This window comes from Cicer arietinum, chromosome 2 (assembly GCF_000331145.2).
Source record: "Cicer arietinum cultivar CDC Frontier isolate Library 1 chromosome 2, Cicar.CDCFrontier_v2.0, whole genome shotgun sequence".
Lineage (NCBI taxonomy): Eukaryota > Viridiplantae > Streptophyta > Magnoliopsida > Fabales > Fabaceae > Cicer > Cicer arietinum.
The window spans coordinates 23,632,144-23,654,628 of NC_021161.2; the positions used below are offsets into that span (position 1 = coordinate 23,632,144).

General features: G+C 34.8%; 1 protein-coding gene across 1 annotated transcript; it reads left to right on the forward strand.

Moving 5' to 3' along the window:
* The first annotated feature begins 20,292 nt into the window (after window positions 1–20,292).
* LOC140919394 (secreted RxLR effector protein 161-like) lies at window positions 20,293–20,742 on the forward strand. The gene has a single exon (XM_073365405.1). The coding sequence runs from the start codon at window positions 20,293–20,295 to the stop codon at window positions 20,740–20,742; it is 450 nt and encodes a 149-aa protein (XP_073221506.1).
* The last annotated feature ends 1,743 nt before the right edge of the window (window positions 20,743–22,485 follow it).

Sequence of the window (22,485 nt, forward strand, 5' to 3'; positions counted from 1 at the left end):
GACATATCCATTGACTTAAGAAGCGCATGATATCCTCAAATAATGTTAGCCTCTGAAATTTATCTTCTTAAATCAAGATACGCTGAATAAATTATGAAAGTATATATGAATAAGTCTTAAAGGCTGATTTGACTTAAATGTTGCTTCAAGATCTCCATCGTAACAATTTCAACGGATACATTTATCAGTATTTAAGTAAAACCAATCAATATCAAAATAGAGTTGAGAGAATGAAAAAGATAATATGTTAAGAAGAATTTTTGTAAAAGCCTAGAACACATCAAAAGAAAATAATGAATTAAAAATTCTCCCAGTAGAGAGTTAATACAATTGATGTAGATCAGACAAAGTGTTTTATACACTTAAACTAATATAGGACTTGAAATGTAATATTCTCTCAATGAGAGTTAGAATCATTGAAAAATTTTGTGTAAATTCAAACACATACTCGAACTGATGTAAATCAGCTCGATAGTGGCAACAACTCTTTCATCTATAAGATGTACTAGAATAAATATAAAATTACTCATGAAAGGCTTCTATAAAGTTGAGAAGGGTGCTTATGATAACTTCCTAGAGAGGCATAAGAAAAATACTCAAAGTCTAAAGAGGTAGAGTAAATAATACTTGTATGTTACTGCTTAAGTATTCGGTTAAGAATTCAATTATACTAAGGCAAAATCTCTCTGTAAAGGAAAGACTAGCTGTAGCAACAATCTATTATGAACTAGTATAAAATCCTTGTTACTTTTCTCCCTCTATTATTCAAATATAAGTTATTTATGATTCGAATTTACTTATAGCAAACCTTTTTTATGATCGTAAGTTGAATGATTTGATAAAAAAATATTCTTTTGGTTAAGCAACTCAAGTAATTTTAAGAAATGGTAAAACTCAATCCAACCCCTCTTCTTGTGTTTTCAAACACCTTCAAAAATTTAAATAGAAGCGTTCATGTGTTGACATCTGGAAGCTTCAAGGAGACAAATCACCATCACCACAAGTGCATTGTCTCTATTCAATCCACATGAACAGTCGCCTCAGAATGACATATGTGCTAGTTGACGGCTACTATAAAGAGGAACAACAAAACCTAGAGGAGGCATACTATATATTATATATATAGTTCTCATTTCTACCTTTTTATTGTCTTAGAGGCCCTACACACTACAAGACCATTATTTTTATTTAATTAAATCATTATTTATTGAAACAATGATTAAGTTAAATATTAACTTTCTGATTTAATTATTCTATCGTGTGACCTTATAAGCTTTCACTTAATTGACAATAATATTAACATAAAATTAAATATTAAACTAATAATAAATATTATAAAAATTAAGTGACATCTACAAATACATCATTGCTATTCAATTAATGACAACATCAATTATACAATTTTAACCTTACCATGACCACTATTTACCATGTACTAATAGTGCCTTCGTCCAAATATCACAATGTGTGTGATCTTTGCAATGTCCAATTGTATATATCGATCATAGAGTAGATGCATAAATACTAATGAACCCATTATCACATAATATTTCATTCCAACATGGCCATGCATTTCCGTTGTCTCATTCTATTGATAGGCCCAAGACATAACTTTTGTTATATAGGAGGGACAAATCTAATCTACGTAAGTCACACTCTCAACATGGTTTATTGTAGGTCTAATAACCACATTTATGATTGGTGTGTTACAAACAATGTTTGATGACCTTAAAGCCTACCACTCCCCATGTAAGGATCATAGTGGCTTCAGAGTTGAAGGGATATTCACTATGATCGCATGAGAATCACTAATGACACTTTCACAATAATTATATGTTTTTTCTATGGTAGGTCATTCTAGTATAATTGTTACCCATAATATTAATACATATGTGACAATTTGATATCTCATACACATGACCCATAAGATGTGATCACTCGTCTTCTCACATAATAGTCTCAATGTATTATTGTCATTTTAATTAACCATAATAGTTTAACTACGAATACTTTAAGAATAGTATTCTAATGTTCAATAGGGTCTCACGATCAAGTGACACTTGATGTTCTATTGAACAAGCTATCTATTCTAAGGATTTGATGTTATATATTTCATAACATAATAAATGACTCATTGTATATGTATCTAAAATTAGATATATGATTGAAATCCGTGATTCATATGATAATCTATATAAAATAGATTGGTGATAGGATCTACACCAACACAAACTCCAAATTTTGTCGTGTGATGCGAAAATGTTCAACTTTAGTGGCTTAAGATGAGTATTGATTTAAATTCTTGTTATGATATAATATATATTTAGGGTCATTGAAATCTTATGTATGCAACAAAGCATGGCCAAGAGATTCTTACATTTTGTACAAAATATATAGATAATATTGAGACAAGATGGAATCCACCTCTTTGTGTAGATGATGAACGTGATGATACATATAACATCCTAAAATTACATATTAGAAATAATTAAAAATTAGAAATTAAAATTTAAAATTATAGATTATTATTATTTATTACTATGATTATTATTGTTAATATTATTTTGTATTAAACATTATTTAAAATATGTAGATGTTACATCTGATTTGCACATAGGAGCATAAGGTAAAATTTTAAATTGATACACACTATTTGAAGGGAGTTTTTTTTTTCTTCCAATCATGTGCCTCGTATTGTAACAAACGTATTATTATGGAAAAAAAAAATAAAATGGTTTAAATATCAACATTTTTAGGAGTTGAAATGTTCCATATAGATATTATTAGTCTGTAAAAAAAATTACAATTAACAACCATCTCTTTAACCCTTTCATGTATGGTAGCTTATACAAAGAAAGATATAAAACGAGTAAATTAATCAAAAGAGTATCGATCAATTTTAATTCAATTTTGACTCAAAAGGTGAGTAATCACACTCTTTAACCCTTTCATACATGATACGTTTATTTTAGGAATTTGAGATGTGAAAAGAGTTAGGTAATTTGAATATTTTTTCTATAAAAATATATTTTCTCGAAAACCTAACTCTATTAACATTGGGATTTTATGAAATACAATCTTAGATTATGAATTAATTTATTTACTATATTGTTTGTTGAATTGTCGTTTGTTTATAATTGTTTGAATATGTATTCTTTAAAAGATTATTTAATTATTGTTTTTGAATGATTGTTGTTATTGTATATTTAAATGAAATATTGTATATTTGAAGATAATTGTTAAAATGAATTATTTTTATTGTATGTGTTTTAAATGAACTTATGTTCCACACGGATGAGACTTGTACCCTACACTAGATGAACTAGTGTTCCACATATGATGAGATGATATTTACTTCACGGAAGTAGTACATCTCCATATAACAATGAGACGTTATTGAATTGATTAATTTATTTTTTGCATAATAAATATTTGTAATTTAATTTCAAATTTATATAAGAGAATAACATACTATAATAAATAATAAATTATCCAGAAAAAATAATATTGTAAAATCTTTAAAATAAAACTTTACAGCTGAAATTTTTTTAATAATCAAAATATTAAAAATTGAGCATTTAATAACTAACCTCGAAATAAAATACAATTTAGACACGATGTCTAATTTTTTTTATCTACTAATCTAATTTAAGGAAATTATTTTTTTATCTAAACACAATATTTTAATGAGATACTAAATCCTAGTTAACAATACACACAATTAATTAACTCGCCATTAGTTGTCGATTCCACTTAAATTGTGTAGTTTGTTTACTTCTCTTATTGTTCCATGCAGGTGTTAAACTAGCTAATCGAATGATTTGGTTACAAAGCTGATCGGATCCTATTTGGAGGTCAAATATGATAATAATTGGTTTTTAAAAAAGTAACGTATCTTGCAGATTTCAAATAAAAATAATAATAATAATAATAATAATAATAATAATAATAATAATAATAATAATAATAATAATAATAATGCGGCAACCTTTATAAGTGGAAGTGGGACATCATTTCCATGGATTTTATAAATGGATTGCCAAAAACAAGGAGAAAGAATGATTCTATATGGGTGATAGTGAATCGATTGACTAAATCCGCACACTTTTTATCGGTAAAGACCACTTATAAGGTAGACAAGCTAACTGAGATCTACATTACTGAGATTGTGATATTACACGGAGTACCATCGAGTATCGTATCAGACCGTGACCCAAAGTTCACATCGCACTTTTGGGGAGCATTGCATGAAGCGTTGAGAACGAAACTAAGATTGAGTTCAGCTTACCATCCATAAACGGACGGACAAACTGAGAGGACAAATCAGTCCTTGGAAGATCTTTTGAGAGCATGTGTATTAGATGATAAAGGAAATTGGGATGATGTACTTCCGTTCGTAGAATTTACTTACAACAATAGTTTCCATGCAAGTATTGAAATGGCAGCATGTGAGGCTTTTTATGGGCGCAAGGGTCAAACTCCTTTGTGTTGGTATAAGGATAGTGAAAGTATGATTGTAGGACTGGAGATGGTACAACAGACTACTGATAAGGTAAAGAAGATACAGGAGAAAATGAAGACTTCACAAGGTTGTCAGAAGAGTTATGTGGACAAGCGTCGCAGACTTCTAGAATTCGAACAGGGTGATCATGTATTTCTAAGAGTCACGCCTACGACTAGAGTTGGTGGAGCCCTGAAATCGAAGAAATTGACTCTGAAATTCATTGGACCATATCAGGTTTCTACACGAATTGGACCGGTTGCTTATCGGATGCATTGCCTCCGATACTGACCAATATTCATGACGTGTTTCATGTGTCAAAATTTGGGAAATACCTTGCAGATCCGTCTCATGTTATCAAATCAGATACAATTCAACTGAAGGATAACTTGTCAATTGAAGTATTACCTGTAAGAATTGATGACAGGAAGATTAAGCAGTTAAGGAACAAGGATGTTTCGTTTGTCAAGGTAATATGGAACCCAACTACTGGAGATGCGACTTGGGAATTGGAGAGCAAGATCAGGGAATAACACCCTGAGTCGTTTATCGATGCGTAGTTTCAAGGACAAAACTAATTTTAGGGGGTAGTAATGTAAGACCCATAATTTTAAACTCTAATTTATGTGTTTTAGTGTATTTTGGTATTGAACTCTGAGGCTTTTTAGCCAAGTTATTGATACTTTGTGAGTTTAATGCCTAAAAATATCTTTTGATGCCCCGATTAAAATTATTCGTCGATAAAAAAATTAGATTAAGTATGGTGAATCTTTTGTCGAAGAATTTAATACCGAGCAGTTTGGTTAAAAATATCTCGGGTTGCTGAAAATTGTATATGTCAATTGAGTTGCGACGAGAGTAGATATTTTTATCAAATGGTTTGAGAAGTGATGGGAGGGGATGTGGAAATATTGATTGTGGTAAATATCTAGATATTTAGATATGTTAAGTTATAGTTAATCTCTCTCTCTCTCTCTCTCTCTCTATATATATATATATATATATATATATATATATGTTTGGAGGAAAAAAGAAAGGAAAAGGAAGTATAAAGGAAGGAAAAAGGAAGTAAGGAAAATAGAAAGAAAAGCATTTCCTTCGCGATTATATCTTTTTCTTGTCTCTGTTTCACGAGAAAAACCAAAAACCGCCATAACTCAAAACCTCCATTTTCTTCTAGATCTAAGCTTCGTTTCGTGAAGAGATAGAAAGGGAACGTTACTCATCTCCACGTTGCGGTTCTAGTGAGCCATCTTGGAAGCGACGATGAACAAAGATTTTATCGGAATTAATTACGGTACCGTAATTTCGTGTTAGAGCTACCGTTAAGGTAAGGGCTCATTCCAAACTTTTAGTTTGCATTTAGTGACGTATTTGTGGTTGTGTGGAAAATAAATTTGTTGGGTTTGAAGTATAGATTTGTGGAAAATGAATTTAATGCTTTTATGGGTGAAAGTTTGGAGTTGAGTTTTTGGTGAAATTGATGAGTGTGTTCGTGGTAAAGGAGTTTGATTCATCTATGTGTGTTGTTGAGGAAAAGAAATTTGATGTGTTTGAGTTGTGGTTTGTGAAAATTAGTTTGACATGTGTTATGTTTGAGTTTTGTGGAAATTTATGGTGATTGATGATTGAACTTGGTGTGGATTTTGTGGTTTTTGAATTGATCGAATTTAATGTAAATTGTGGATTAAATTTGATGTGTGTGGTGGAAAATAAATGCTTGAGTATGCTCTGTGTGGAATTTGAAAATCGTTAGAGTTAAATGAATATTAAAAATAGAAAATCTTTTAATATCTGCATTTACTTAATGATTGTCGTGAAAATTGTTAGAGTTAAATGAGTATTAAAAATGGGGAATCTTTTAATATATGCATTTACTTAATGATTGTAGTGGATAGAGTCAGAGTATGCTCATGCATTTCATAGTACATGGCGACCAGATGGGCCATGGTGATAGTGGTGACTGGATGGGCCACAAGATGATTCAATGTGATTTGTTGCTTCATCTTATCCTTGCGGGGATTGTCGCATCGCGTAAGGTCCGCGATAGACTACATATTTTTGGTAAATTGTGATGACCCGTGATAGGTGGCACCTCGATAAATAGTACTTCGGCCTGTGATAGGCGGTACATTTACGATTTACGTTTTTAGTAAATCTTCCTGACCCTCGATAGGTAGCACCTCGGTAATTTAATACTTTGGCCTGTGATAGGCGGTACAATTATGATTTACAAGCCTCCGAGGAGGGTTTTGGTTTGGAATTCTGAGTCCATGCATTTTGGCATATACGCATTGCATTAGGCTGCTTGGCTCGCGAGTCATGTTTGATTCAAGATTATGATTGTGTGTTTGAACTCAAGTTGTCATTGTGATTGTGCTATAATTGCTAAGTATGAATGTTTTGGACTTGTGCGTAAGTGTGATTGATTGCAAAACCTTTTTGAAACTCAAATTGTCATTGTGATTGTGCTATAATTGCTAAGTGTTATTGTCTGGATTTGTGTGTAAGTGTGGATTGATTTGAAACCCTTTTAAAAGCTGAATTTTGCTGTTTTCTGCTGTGTATTCGAATACCGAAGATTGTATTCGAATATAGACATCCTATTTTAGTTACAAACTTATATGTAGTCGAATACATAAGGTTGTATTTGAATACAAACATCTTGTTTTTGCTGCTGACTTCTTAAACAGCCTTGTATTCGAATACAGAGATGTTGTACCACCCTAGGAAGGTCAATGTAGTGGCTGATGCGTTGAGTAGAAGAAGTGTATCAGTGTCTTCAACAGTGATGGCTAGACAACAAGAGTTGTGGGAAGCTTTTAGAGACCTACACTTGAACGTAGAGTTTGCACCAGGAATTTTGAAATTCGGAATGATTAAGATCTCGAGTGGACTACTTGAAGACATTGTGAATTCTCAAAATGACAACTTAATTCAAGAGAAGAGGAACTTAATAATGGAAGGGAAGATAACTGAGTTTAAGATTGGACCAGATAATATTTTGAGATGTAATGGTAGGATTTGTGTACCAGAAATTATAGACATAAGGAAGACAATTTTAGAAGAGGCTCATAAGAGTAAATTGAGTATTCATCCTAGAGCAACAAAGATGTATCAGGATTTGAGGTAAAAGTATTGGTGGCCAGGAATGAAGAGACATGTAGCGCAGTATGTATCAACTTGTTTAACTTGTTAGAAAGCGAAGGTGGAACATCAGCGACCTGCTGGAATGTTGAAACCTTTAGATATCCCTGATTGGAAGTGGGACAGCATTTCCATGGATTTTATAACTGGATTACCGAAAACAAGGAGAAAGAATGATTCTTTATGGGTGATAGTGGATCGATTGACTAAATCCGCACACTTTTTACCGGTAAAGACCACTTATAAGGTAGACAAGCTAACTGAGATCTACATTACTGAGATTCTGAGATTACACGGAGTACAATCGAGTATCGTTTCAGACAGTGACCCAAGAAGCGTTGGGAACGAAACTAAGATTGAGTTCAGCTTACCATCTACAAACGAACAAACAAACTGAGAGGACAAATCAGTCATTGGAAGATCTTTTGAGAGCATGTGTATTAGATGATAGAGGAAGTTGGGATGATGTGCTTCCATTGGTAGAGTTTACGTACAACAATAGTTCTATGCAAGTATTGGAATTACACCATGTGAGGCTTTATATGGGCACAAGTGTCAAACGCCTTTGTGTTGGTATAAGGATGGTGAAAGTATGATTGTAGGATCGGAGATGGTACAACATACAATTGATAAGGTAAAGAAGATAAAGGAGAAAATGAAGACTTCACAAGATTGTCAGAAACGTTATGTGGACAAGCGTCGCAGACTTCTAGAATTCGAACAGGGGGATCATATATTTCTAAGAGTCATGCCTACGACTGGAGTTGGTAGAGCCTTGAAATCGTACAAATTGACTCTGAAATACATTGGACCATATCACGTTTCTGCATGAATTGGACCGGTTGCTTATCGGATTACATTGCCTCCGATGCTGTCCAATATTCTTAATGTGTTTCATGTGTCACAGTTAAGGAAATACCTTGCAGATCTGTCTCATGTTATCGAACCAGATACAATTCAACTGAAGGATAACTTGTCGTTTGAAGTATTACCTGTAAGAATTGATGATAGGAAGATTAAGCAGTTAAGGAACAAGGATGTTTCGTTGGTCAAGGTAATTTGGAACCCAACTACTGGATATGCGACTTGGAAATTAGAGAGCAAGATCAGAGAACAACACCCTGAGTTATTTATCGACGCGTAGTTTCCAGGACGAAACTAATTTTAGAGGGGTAGTAATGTAAGACCCATAGTTTTAAACTCTAATTTATATTTTTTAGTGTATTTTGGTATTGATATATGAGGCTTTTTAGCCAAGTTATTGATACTTTGTGAGTTATTGATATATGAGTTTAATAATAATAATAATAATAATAATAATAATAATAATAATAATAATAATAATAATAATAATAATAATAATAATAATAATAATAATAATAATAATAAATGCGGCAACCTTTATATGTGGAAGTGGGACAACATTTCCATGGATTTTATAAATGAATTGCCAAAAACAAGGAGAAATAATGATTCTATATGGATGATAGTGAATCGATTGACTAAATTTGCACACTTTTTTACCGGTAAAGACCACTTATAAGGTAGACAAGCTAACTGAGATCTACATTACTGAGATTGTGAGATTACACGGAGTACCATCGAGTATCGTATCAGACCGTGACCCAAAGTTCACATCGCACTTTTGGGGAGCATTGCATGAAGCGTTGAGAACGAAACTAAGATTGAGTTCAGCTTACCATCCACTAACGGACGGACAAATGGACGGACAAACTGAGAGGACAAATCAGTCCTAGGAAGATCTTTTGAGAGCATGTGCATTAGATGATAAAGGAAGTTGGGATGATGTACTTCCGTTCGTAGAGTTTACTTACAACAATAGTTTCCATGCAAGTATTGAAATGGCAGCATGTGGGGCTTTTTATGGGCGCAAGGGTCAAACACCTTTGTGTTGGTATAAAGATGGTGAAAGTATGATTGTAGGACCGGAGATGGTACAACAAACTACTGATAAGGTAAAGAAGATAAAGGAGAAAATGAAGACTTCACAAGATTGTCAGAAGAGTTATCTGGACAAGAGTCGCAGACTTCTAGAATTCGAACAGGGTGATCATGTATTTCTAAGAGTCACGCCTACGACTAGAGTTGGTAGAGCCCTGAAATCGAAGAAATTGACTCTGAAATTCATTGGACCATATCAGGTTTCTACATGAATTGGACCGGTTGCTTATCAGATGCATTGCCTCCGATACTGTCCAATATTGATGACGTGTTTCATGTGTCACAATTAGGGAAATACCTTGCAGATCCGTCTCATGTTATCCAATCAGATACCGGGCAGTTTGGTTAAAAATATCTCGGGCTGCTGAAAATTGTATATGTCAATTGAGTTTCGACGAGAGTAGATATTTTTATCAAATGGTTTGAGAAGTGATGGGAGAGGATGTGGAAATGTTGATTGTGATAAATATCTAAAATATCTACATAATTAGATATTTGTTAAGTTATAATTAATATATATATGTTTGGAGGGAAAAGAAAGGAAAAGGAAATAGAAAGGAAGGAAAAAGGAAGAAAGGAAAGCAGAAAGAAAAGCATTTCCTTTGCGATTATATCTTCTTCTTCTCTCTGTTTCACGAGAAAACCAAAAACCTCCATAACTCAAAACCTCCATTTTCTTCTAGATCTAAGCTTTGTTTTGCGAAGAGATAGAAGGGAAAGATACTCATCTCCACGTTGCGGTGCTAGTGAGCCATCTTCGAAGCAGCAATTTGAACGAAGATTTTACCGAAATTAATTACGGTACCGTAATCGCGTGTTAGAGCTATCGTTAAGGTAATGGCTCCTTCCAAACTTTAAGTTTGCATTTAGGGACTTATTTGGGTTTGTGTGGAATATTTAATTTGGTGGGTTTGAAGTGTAGATTTGGGGAAAATGAATTTAATGCTTTTATGGGTGAAAGTTTGGAGTTGGGTTTTTGGTAAAATTGATGAGTGTTTTCGTGGTAAAGGAATTTGATTCATCTATGTGTGTGGTTGAGGAAAAGAAATTTGATATGTTTGAGTTGTGGTTTGTGAAAATTAGTTTGACATATGTTATGTTTGAGTTTTGTGGAAATTTGTGGTGATTGATGATTGAACTTGGTGTGGATTTTGTGGTTTTTGAATTGATCGAATTTAATGTAAATTGTGGATTAAATTTGATGTGTATGGTGGAAAATAAATATTTGAGTATGCTTTGTGTGGAATTTGAAAATCGTTAGAGTTAAATGAGTATAAAAAATGGGGATCTTTTAATGTCTGCATTTACTTAATGATTGTCGTGAAAATCGTTAGAGTTAAATGAGTATTAAAAGTGGGGATTCTTTTAATATCTGCATTTACTTAATGATTTTCGTGGATAGAGTTAGAGTATGCTCATGCGTTTCATTGTACATGGCGACCGAATGGGCCATGGTGATAGTGGTGACCGGAAGGGCCACAAGATGATGCCATGTGATTTGTTGGTTCATCTTATCCTTGCGGGGATTGTCGCGTCATGTAAGGTCCGCGATAGACTACACATTTTTGGTAAATCCTGTTGACCCGTGATAGGTGGCACCTCGGTAAGTTGAAAGGCCATTTTATGCATTTGAAATTTAAATGCTATGTGTTATTTGTTAATTTCGGTTGGTGACCCTATACAAATATTGTGGAAATCTGGGCTTTGCCCTCAGAATGAGAACCAGGATCTTCTTACCGTTTAGTACCCTGTAGATGGGAAGGTAGTTGGACACACCTGACTGGAGCTTTGTTAGGAGGATCTTGCAGGGTGTGTGGAGATCACCCGGGTTGTATAGTTTTTGTAGTATGAACATATTAGACGGTTGTATAGGGACTAGAGGTCTTTCTTTTGTGGATGTATTTACTGTATGTTGGAAGACTGTACCTATACCAATATTGTCAGCTACACTTTTATTTTGATGAGTCCATGTACCACTTTCTGATGTGACGTGGGGGAGTTAAGATTCTTGGGCAGTGCTATTGTACAAGTGTTTTCCAAGAATACCCCAGGGATATGAGCTATGTTTGATAGGTCCCATAGCCCCGGTGCATTTTGCTGTTTTAAATACTTTTGATTTTTATTTCAAACTATTTCCGCTGCTTGTAAATGTTGTTGACTTTTGTCGTTGTGTTACGACTTAAATATTTATCCAAAAGTATTTCCTTCTTTATTTCTTTGTTTTAATGAATTTGTTTTGAAAAAAAAAATACACTCGCGCTGTTAAAAATCGGGGTGTTACACTTCACAACTCCTGGTTCGGGGAAAAGAACCAGTTTGCGAGCACAATCCAAGATCACATAATGATACGACATCCAATCCATACCACGAATGACCTCGAGTGATTATAGAGGTAAACATATCAAATTAACCAAGAAATCCCTATTTTGGATAGTTGTTTGACAATGTAAACATGCAGAATTTACTGTCAAAGTCTTAGCAGGTGTGGAAACAACCAAATCAAAAGGCAAGGCAGACACAGATAACTTCAAACGATTCACACAATCCATAGCTATGAAGGAATGGGTTGCCCCCGAATCCAAAAGTCCAGTTAGAGTGTTACCTGCAATCTAACAGTCACGTTGAATCAGATGGCTAGATGGATTTCCAGCTTCAACATTCACGCAATAAACGCTTCCTCTAGCAATAGGACGAGTAGCCCTAGTTGCATTCACAACTGGTTCTACCTTCGGAGCCGTGCAATCCCTTGCAATGTGCCCTGACTTCTGGAAGTTGTAGCATGTAAGTCCCTTAGAGGTACAAACATTAGCATTAGAAGTACAAACATGAGCATAATGTCCCTCTTCCCCACATCGGAATCATCGACTCCCTTGTCTCAATTTCCTACCGAAATTCTAGTTCCCCGAGCGACTCTGCCCCCCGTTGTTATTTTGTGGTCGATTATAAGGTTTAGAAACTTGTTTCTCTTGTTCCAATAATTCACCCGACTAGGCCCTCTTCAATTAAAATTCCCTCCTCGGCTAGCCCTCTTATTTTTCATATCCTCAACTTCTCTACATTTTTCCACAAGAACTTGGAAACGTTGAATTCCCAAGGGTTAAACAAAGTCTTAAATCTCATACTTTAGTTCGTCTTGGAGACGATGACACATGAATGGTTCATCATTCTCTTCACGGAAAAACCTGAAATGCCTCGACAACGATTCAAACTTAGCGACATATTCGCCTGCTATCATGTTCCCCTGATGAAGTTTTAGAAAATCATCACCCAGTTTAGTCCTGGTACTCATTGGGAAGTATTTGTCTTAAAACTTCCTTTTGAATTATTCCCTGTTCACCTCCTCGTGAGCTGACCCCATCAACAACCTTGCACTCCTCCACCAATACTCAGCATCCCCTAATAACAGATAAGTAGCATAGTTGACCTTCACTCCTGCCTGGCAGTTAATCATCTCAAAGATCTTCTCCACTTCTTGGATCCATTGATCCGCTTTCTCTGAATTCTCATCACCCTTAAACTTTGGAGGATTGTAACGAAGAAAATATTCTTATCCTCTTGACTCAACAGCACGTACCTCTCTATCCCTCTTTTCTAGATCTCGTCAAGTCTTTGCAATAGTTTGGGCAGCAACAGAAGCAGTCATGTTATTCATAGCTTCCTCCATTTGGTCATCCCTATTGACATTGACTCTTGGAGCGTCATTCCTTCTTAGCGGCATGGTTTTCCTATAAGGCCATCATCAAGGAGAGGTACAATCTTCCAAATTAAAATAAATACATACGCCAAATAATAGATGGGAAGGTAGTTGGACACACCTGACTGGAGCTTTGTTAGGAGGATCTTGCAGGGTGTGTGGAGATCACCCGGGTTGTATAGTTTTTGTAGTATGAACATATTAGACGGTTGTATAGGGACTAGAGGTCTTTCTTTTGTGGATGTATTTACTGTATGTTGGAAGACTGTACCTATACCAATATTGTCAGCTACACTTTTATTTTGATGAGTCCATGTACCACTTTCTGATGTGACGTGGGGGAGTTAAGATTCTTGGGCAGTGCTATTGTACAAGTGTTTTCCAAGAATACCCCAGGGATATGAGCTATGTTTGATAGGTCCCATAGCCCCGGTGCATTTTGCTGTTTTAAATACTTTTGATTTTTATTTCAAACTATTTCCGCTGCTTGTAAATGTTGTTGACTTTTGTCGTTGTGTTACGACTTAAATATTTATCCAAAAGTATTTCCTTCTTTATTTCTTTGTTTTAATGAATTTGTTTTGAAAAAAAAAATACACTCGCGCTGTTAAAAATCGGGGTGTTACACTTCACAACTCCTGGTTCGGGGAAAAGAACCAGTTTGCGAGCACAATCCAAGATCACATAATGATACGACATCCAATCCATACCACGAATGACCTCGAGTGATTATAGAGGTAAACATATCAAATTAACCAAGAAATCCCTATTTTGGATAGTTGTTTGACAATGTAAACATGCAGAATTTACTGTCAAAGTCTTAGCAGGTGTGGAAACAACCAAATCAAAAGGCAAGGCAGACACAGATAACTTCAAACGATTCACACAATCCATAGCTATGAAGGAATGGGTTGCCCCCGAATCCAAAAGTCCAGTTAGAGTGTTACCTGCAATCTAACAGTCACGTTGAATCAGATGGCTAGATGGATTTCCAGCTTCAACATTCACGCAATAAACGCTTCCTCTAGCAATAGGACGAGTAGCCCTAGTTGCATTCACAACTGGTTCTACCTTCGGAGCCGTGCAATCCCTTGCAATGTGCCCTGACTTCTGGAAGTTGTAGCATGTAAGTCCCTTAGAGGTACAAACATTAGCATTAGAAGTACAAACATGAGCATAATGTCCCTCTTCCCCACATCGGAATCATCGACTCCCTTGTCTCAATTTCCTACCGAAATTCTAGTTCCCCGAGCGACTCTGCCCCCCGTTGTTATTTTGTGGTCGATTATAAGGTTTAGAAACTTGTTTCTCTTGTTCCAATAATTCACCCGACTAGGCCCTCTTCAATTAAAATTCCCTCCTCGGCTAGCCCTCTTATTTTTCATATCCTCAACTTCTCTACATTTTTCCACAAGAACTTGGAAACGTTGAATTCCCAAGGGTTAAACAAAGTCTTAAATCTCATACTTTAGTTCGTCTTGGAGACGATGACACATGAATGGTTCATCATTCTCTTCACGGAAAAACCTGAAATGCCTCGACAACGATTCAAACTTAGCGACATATTCGCCTGCTATCATGTTCCCCTGATGAAGTTTTAGAAAATCATCACCCAGTTTAGTCCTGGTACTCATTGGGAAGTATTTGTCTTAAAACTTCCTTTTGAATTATTCCCTGTTCACCTCCTCGTGAGCTGACCCCATCAACAACCTTGCACTCCTCCACCAATACTCAGCATCCCCTAATAACAGATAAGTAGCATAGTTGACCTTCACTCCTGCCTGGCAGTTAATCATCTCAAAGATCTTCTCCACTTCTTGGATCCATTGATCCGCTTTCTCTGAATTCTCATCACCCTTAAACTTTGGAGGATTGTAACGAAGAAAATATTCTTATCCTCTTGACTCAACAGCACGTACCTCTCTATCCCTCTTTTCTAGATCTCGTCAAGTCTTTGCAATAGTTTGGGCAGCAACAGAAGCAGTCATGTTATTCATAGCTTCCTCCATTTGGTCATCCCTATTGACATTGACTCTTGGAGCGTCATTCCTTCTTAGCGGCATGGTTTTCCTATAAGGCCATCATCAAGGAGAGGTACAATCTTCCAAATTAAAATAAATACATACGCCAAATAAAGAAATATATCCCCTATACAACCATCTAATCTAATCATGCTTCAAAAGACTATATCACCTGGGTGATCTCCACGTGCCCCGCAAGATCCTTCGGACACAACATCAGTCAGGTATGTCTAACTACGTGTCCATATCTAGGGTACTAGCCGGTAGGACGATCCTGGTTCTCATCTGAGAGCAAAACCCAGATTTCCACAATAATTGTGAAGGTCACCAACCAAAATTAACAAATATCACTTAGCATTTAAGTTTTAAATGCACAAAACAACCTTTCATCTTAGCATACTCCTTGAAAGGGTTTTCATATGTCAAACATTCATAAACAAGTTGAAAAATGAAGTTTTTAACAAAATTGCATTGTCGTATTCGAATACAGCATCTTTGTCTTCGAATACAGTGTTGTTTTGCAAGTTAGTCGCAAAATTAGCACAACTGTATTCGACTACAACATCCTTGTATTCGACTACAACCTCATTGTATTCGAATACAGCGGCAGAAAACAACATAATTCAGTTTCGAAAACGTTTCGAAAAGGTTTCGCAATCAATCAACATTTACAACAAATCCAAAACAATCACACTTAGCAATTAAGGCACAATCACAACAACAATTGAGTATACACACGCAATCATCATAGCATATCAAACACGACTCGCGTGTCAAGCACCCTAATGCAATGCGTATATGTCAAAATGCATGGATCCCAGAAGTTCCAAACCAAAACTCTCCTCGAAGGGGCGTAAATCCTAATTGTACCGCCTATCATAGGCCTTGTACTAATTACCAAGGTGCCACCAATCACAGGCCCGCACGATTTACTAAAGTGTCGCCTATCACATGCCTTACACTGTTTTCTAGAGTGTAATCGCTCATAGATCAGCACATTCTAGAGTTCAATCTCTCACAGATCAGCACGACACGATAACCCTCGCAAGGATAAGATGAACCAACAATTCACATGGGATCATCTCGTGGCCCATCACGGTCACCACTATCACCATGGAACCGTCGCGGTCACCATGTACTATGAAATGCATGAGCATACTCTGACTCTTTCCACAACAATCATTAAGTAAATGCAGATATTAAAAGATTCCCCATTTTTAATACTCATTTAACACTAATGATTTTCAAATTCACACAGAGCATACTCAAACATTTATTTTCCACCACCTCACATCAAATTTAATCTACAATTCACATTAAATTTGATCAATTCAAATTCCACAAAAACCACACCAAGCTCAATCATCAATCACCCATAATTTCCACAAAATTCAAACATCACTCATGCCAGATTAATTTTCACAAACCACACCCCAAACACATCAAGTTAAATTTCCTCACAACCATACATAAATGAATTAAATTCCTTTTCCACCAAATCACACATCCGTTTCACAAAATTCTAACTCCACAAATACACATATATCATCGTCGTTACCTTAACGGTAGCTTTAACAGCCGATTAGGGCGCCGCGATTAATTCCAGTAAAATCTTTGTTCGTGTCTTCGCTTCCAAAGTTGACTCACTAGCACCGTAGCGGAGTGATGATCAACTTTCCCTTCTATCTCTTCGTGAAATAAAGCTTAGATCTAGAAGAAACATGGAGGTTTGTGTTTGACGGTTTTGAAATCACCAACACCGTTTTCCTTCGTTTTCGAATCAGAGAAGAAGAAAGAAGATGAAGAGAAGATGTCGAGTAGCAGGGGAATGTTTTTCTTTCACTATCACTTGGTTTCTTGAAGCCAAAAAAAGAAAACAAAGGAGAAGAACAATGAAGGGTTCGCGAGGCAGGGAGAGGAAGAATGGGTTTTGTTTGCCTTTCCTTTCCTCTGTTTGTTTTCCTTTCCTTTTCTTTCGTTTTTCCTTTTCCTTTCTTTTTCCCTCCAAACACACACACACACACACACACACACACACACACACACACACACATATATATATATATATATATAACTTAACAAATATCTAAATATCTAGATATTTTTTATATTTGTAAAATCATCATTTCCACATCACCTCCCATCACTTCTAAACCATTTTGATAAAAATACCTACTCTCGTCGCAACTCAATTGACAGGTAAAATTTTCAGCAACTCGAGATATTTTTAACAAAACTTACCGGTATTAAATTATTCGTAACATAAATAAATTATTCTTCGAAAAAAGATTCACCGCATTTAATCTAATTTATTTATCGACGAATAATTTTAACCGGGGCATCAAAAGATATTTTTGGGTATTAAACTCACAAAATATCAATAACTTGGCTAAAAAGCCTCAGAGTTCAATACCAAAATACACTAAAATACATAAATTAGAATTTAAAACTATGGGTCTTACAGCTATTATCAAAGTGAAATGAGGTATGACAAATCTAAAGTTGAATGTTATAATTGTCAGAATTTAGCTATTTTCTTGGGAATGTTGTAATACTCTTAATCAAGAGGAAGAAGGGGCTAATCTTATTGACGAAGATGAAGAGTCAACTTTGTTGGTAACACTCAAGGAAGAAGATAGAGATGCTAATAGATCATGGTACTTGGACAACGGTGCGAGTAACCATAGTTGTGGATGCAAAGAGAAATTTGTGGGCTTAATGAAAAGATGAATGGAAATGTTTCCTTTAAAGGCTCGTCAAAAGTAAAAATTGAAGGAAACAGTAGGAATGTAATTTCTTCTAAAGATGGGAGCCATAAGTTGATTAGTGATGTATACTATGTGCCTAAATTAAAGAGTAATATTTTGAGTTTGAGCCAACTTCTTGAAAAAGGATATGAAATTCTAAAGAAAAATAAACATCTTTGGCTTAAAGATCAAAATAACAATTTAATTGCTAAAGTTCTTATGTCGAAAAATAGAATGTTTATCTTGAACATAAGAACTATTGAAACAAAATGTTTGAAGATGAGTGTCCAAGATGAAGCATGGCGTTGACATATGAGGTATGACCACTTGAACTTTGGTGCACTTAAAATTATGGGAGAAAAGAGTATGGTGAAAGGGATGCCCTCAATCAATCATCCAAATCAATTGTGTGAAGGTTGTCTTCTTGGCAAGCAAGCTAGAAAAAGTTTCCCTAAAAAAGCCATATCAAGAGCAACTAAGCCACTACAACTTGTGTCTATTGACTTGTGTGGACCAATCAATCCATCTTCATTTGCTAAGAGTAAATATTTTATTCTCTTTATTGATGATTTTAGTAGAAAAACATTGATTTATTTCTTAAAAAAAATAAAAAGCTTTTGTTGCTTTCAAGAACTTCAAAACTCTTGTAGAGAAGGAGAGCGGTCATGAAATCAAAGCTTTGAGATCTGATCGAGGAGGTGAATTCACTTCGAAGGAGTTTAATGAATTAAGTGAAACTCATGGAATCTGTCGTCCATTGACCGTTCCAAGATCTCCGCAACTGAATGGAGTAGCCGAGAGAAAGAACATAACTATTTTGAACATGGCAAGATGTATGCTAAAATCCAAAAGGATGCCAAAGGAGTTTTGGGCTGAAGCAGTTTCTTGTGCGGTCTATTTGGCAAATCGCTCTCAAACCTCAAATGTCAAAGACCAAACCCTTCTATAAGCATGGAATGGAAGGACGCCTAGTGTTAATCATTTGCGTGTCTTTGATAGCATAGCATATGCACATGTGCCACAACAAGTGAGATCCAAACTTGATGATCGAAGCATCAAATATGTCTTTGTTGGCTATGATCCACATTCTAGAGGTTACAAGTTGTATAACCCATGCAACAACAAGGTAATGGTGAGTCGTGATTTTGAATTTGATGAAAATGCTTCATGGAATTGGGAAGATCAAGAAGAAACAAACTATAATTTCCTTCCACATTTTGAAGAAGATCAAGAGGCCACATCACCAGTTCAAGATGCAACTCCACCTTCTTCACCTCCATCTTCACCTACTTCTCTATATGTAAGTTCAAGTGAGAGACCAAGGAAGATAATAGATATAGAAGACATTTATGAAAGGTCAACTGAAATTGCTCTTGACCTTGAAGAGTTCTATTGTCTCTTGGCAGATAATGAGCCATTAATTTATAGAGAAGCAGTGAAAGATGAAAGGTGGAGACAAGCCATAGACGAGGAGATAAAATCAATTGTGAAGAACAACACTTGGGATTTAGCAACTCTTCCAAAAGGCCAGGAAGAAATTGGAGTCAAATGGGTGTACAAGGCTAAAAAGAATGCTAGTGGAGAGATTGGAAAATACAAAGCAAGACTTGTTGCCAAAGGCTACAAATAAAAACATGGAGTTGACTATGAATAAGTTTTTGCTCCAGTTGCTTCGTAGACACTGTTCATTTGCTAATCTATGTAGAATCTCAAATTAAGTGGAAACTTTATCAACTTGATGTAAAATCGGCATTTCTAAATGGCTATCTTGAAGAAGAGATCTATGTTGAACATCCAATGGGATACATGATTAAAGGACATGAAAAATAAAGTTTTTAGATTGAGGAGAGCGTTGTATGGATTAAAGCAAGCACCAAGAGCATGGAATAGTCGTATCGATAAATACTTCAAAGACAATGGGTTTGCTCGTTGTCCCAATGAATAGGCTCTTTATGTCAAAGTTTGTGATAATGGAGATATTTTGATTGTTTGTCTCTATGTGGATGATCTTATATTCACTTGGAATAATCCAAGTTTGTTTGAAGAGTTCAAAAATGCCATGGCGCTTGAGTTCGAGATGACTGATGTAAGGCTCATGTTATACTACTTAGGCCTTGAAGTAAAGCAATTGGAAGAGGTATATTTATTTCTCAAGAAAACTATGCAAATGAAGTTTTGAAGAAATTTAAAATATTTGATTGCAATCCGATGAACACAGCAATGGAGAGCGGATTGAAGTTGTCAAAGTTTTTCAAAAGCCTCGTTGGAAGCCTAAGATACTTAATATGTACAATGGCTGACATTCTATATGCGGTTGGAGTAGTGAGTCGTTTCATGGAAGCTTCTACTACTACACACATGAAAGTCACTAAAAGGATACTCCGCTACCTTAAAGGTACACTTGATTATCGACTACTTTACTCTTCTTCTAATTATTTTAAATTTTTTGGATTTTGTGATAGCGACTTTGCGGGAGATATTGATGATAGAAAAAGTACTAGTGGCTTTATATTTTTCGTGGGAGACTGTGCTTTTTCGTGGAGCTCAAAGAAGCAACATATTGTCACACTTTCAACATGTGAGTCAGAGAATGTAGCAGCAACATCTTGCACTTGTCATGCCATTTGGCTAAAGAGATTATTAGAGGAACTTCATATGCCACAAAAGTAAGCTATTGATATTTATATAGACAACAAGTCTGCACAAGCACTTGCAAAGAATCTAGTGTTTCATGATCGCAACAAGCACATAGACACAAGGTACCATTTCATTAGAGAATACATTGCCAAGAATGAAGTTGAGCTTAAATATGTGAAGACTCAGATCAAGTTGCATATATTTTTACAAAGCCATTAAAATTTGAAGACTTTCAAAGGCTAAGAGCAAGACTTGGAATGAAGAAGAAAATTTCATATTAAGGGGGAGTAATAAAATTACTAATTTGAAATTAGATAATTCTAGAACCATGTAGAATTTGCATTGAATAATCTAGAAGTGCTTTAATTATAAAAAATTGTGGTAAATATCTAAAAATGTGTCTAGAGTTTTCTATTTATACCTATAAATACCTACTTGTATTGGACATTGAGCATCAAGAAAATTGAGAATTTTCTATTAGAAATACCTTTCTTTCTCTAACAAACTACACCTATTTCCTTATTCAATCTGGCTATTTGGGTGACTATTTAGGATTCAACTCATTTGTTGCGTGAGCATATGCCTCATCTCATGATTAGAGTCAACAATTTGGTGGTGTACACTTGCCAGAGTGTCTTGAGATAAACCCCCCAACATTGGGTTGTTTTTACCTTATCGTATTTGGAAAGACATGATTACAAAAGTCATGGTAAGCACAAGATCCAGTATTGGGCATCTATTTAGATTCACGTCTAGTGGTATCATGAGCCTTTGCTCAATGTAAAGTGTTGTAGATTAAAAAAATCAAAAAAGAAAAAAATTTCTCTCACTATCTTTAATTTTGTTAGAAACAAATTAACAAAACAAACTAATATTAAAATATAATTGTTCTATAAGAACTATAAAGCCATTTGACTTTTTATTGCCCTTGATCTTTTCTTTAGTTTTCAAGTTTGGTCCTCATCAAATGGCTATACCTCATACACAATTTGTTATGGAATTTTCCTATCAATTACCATGTCAAAAATGAAATGAAATGGAATGGAATTTGGAGTTGAGATGGGAATATTATTTTTATGAAATAAAAATAATAATAAAAAATAAAAAAGGATTTTAATGCATGAAAACATATGCAGAAAAGAAAAATTGAATTTACAAAGTAAAATGTAATGAACATGATTTAATGCAAGAAATGGATTTTTAGACAAAGGATTTTCAAACAAAATGGAAATGAAGGATTTTTAGATGTTATGCAATGTGATGACATGTGGATGAACCATGGTGATCCACTATCGCACACAGGTCAAATACAATTAATAAAATGTAAATAGAGGTAAAAAAAAATGGAAACAAAGGATTTTTAGATGTTTCACAAGGACTTCTGATGTAATAATAATAACCAAATTGAAAGTTGAAATTAAAAAGGGGTTTTTTAAATTTTTGATTTAATAGATGAGCAAAACAATAAATCCACTTATTTGAGTTTCAGACCTATCACAGATTTTATTAATGAGTTTAATTTCTAATTTGTAATTCTATTTTTATTTGACTATATAAGTGATCAAACAAGCATAATCAATCCTATGTGAACTCGTTTTCTTTGATTGAATTAAGCATCAAAATCATCAAATATTACAATTAATGATCAAGCGTCACAAAATTATAATTCAATTAAATTAGAAACCGAAACCAAACTCTGTCAAATAAATTTAATTGATCATATTGAAATTCAATTTAAGCAATCATAATATCAATATAATCAAATAGACAAGAATA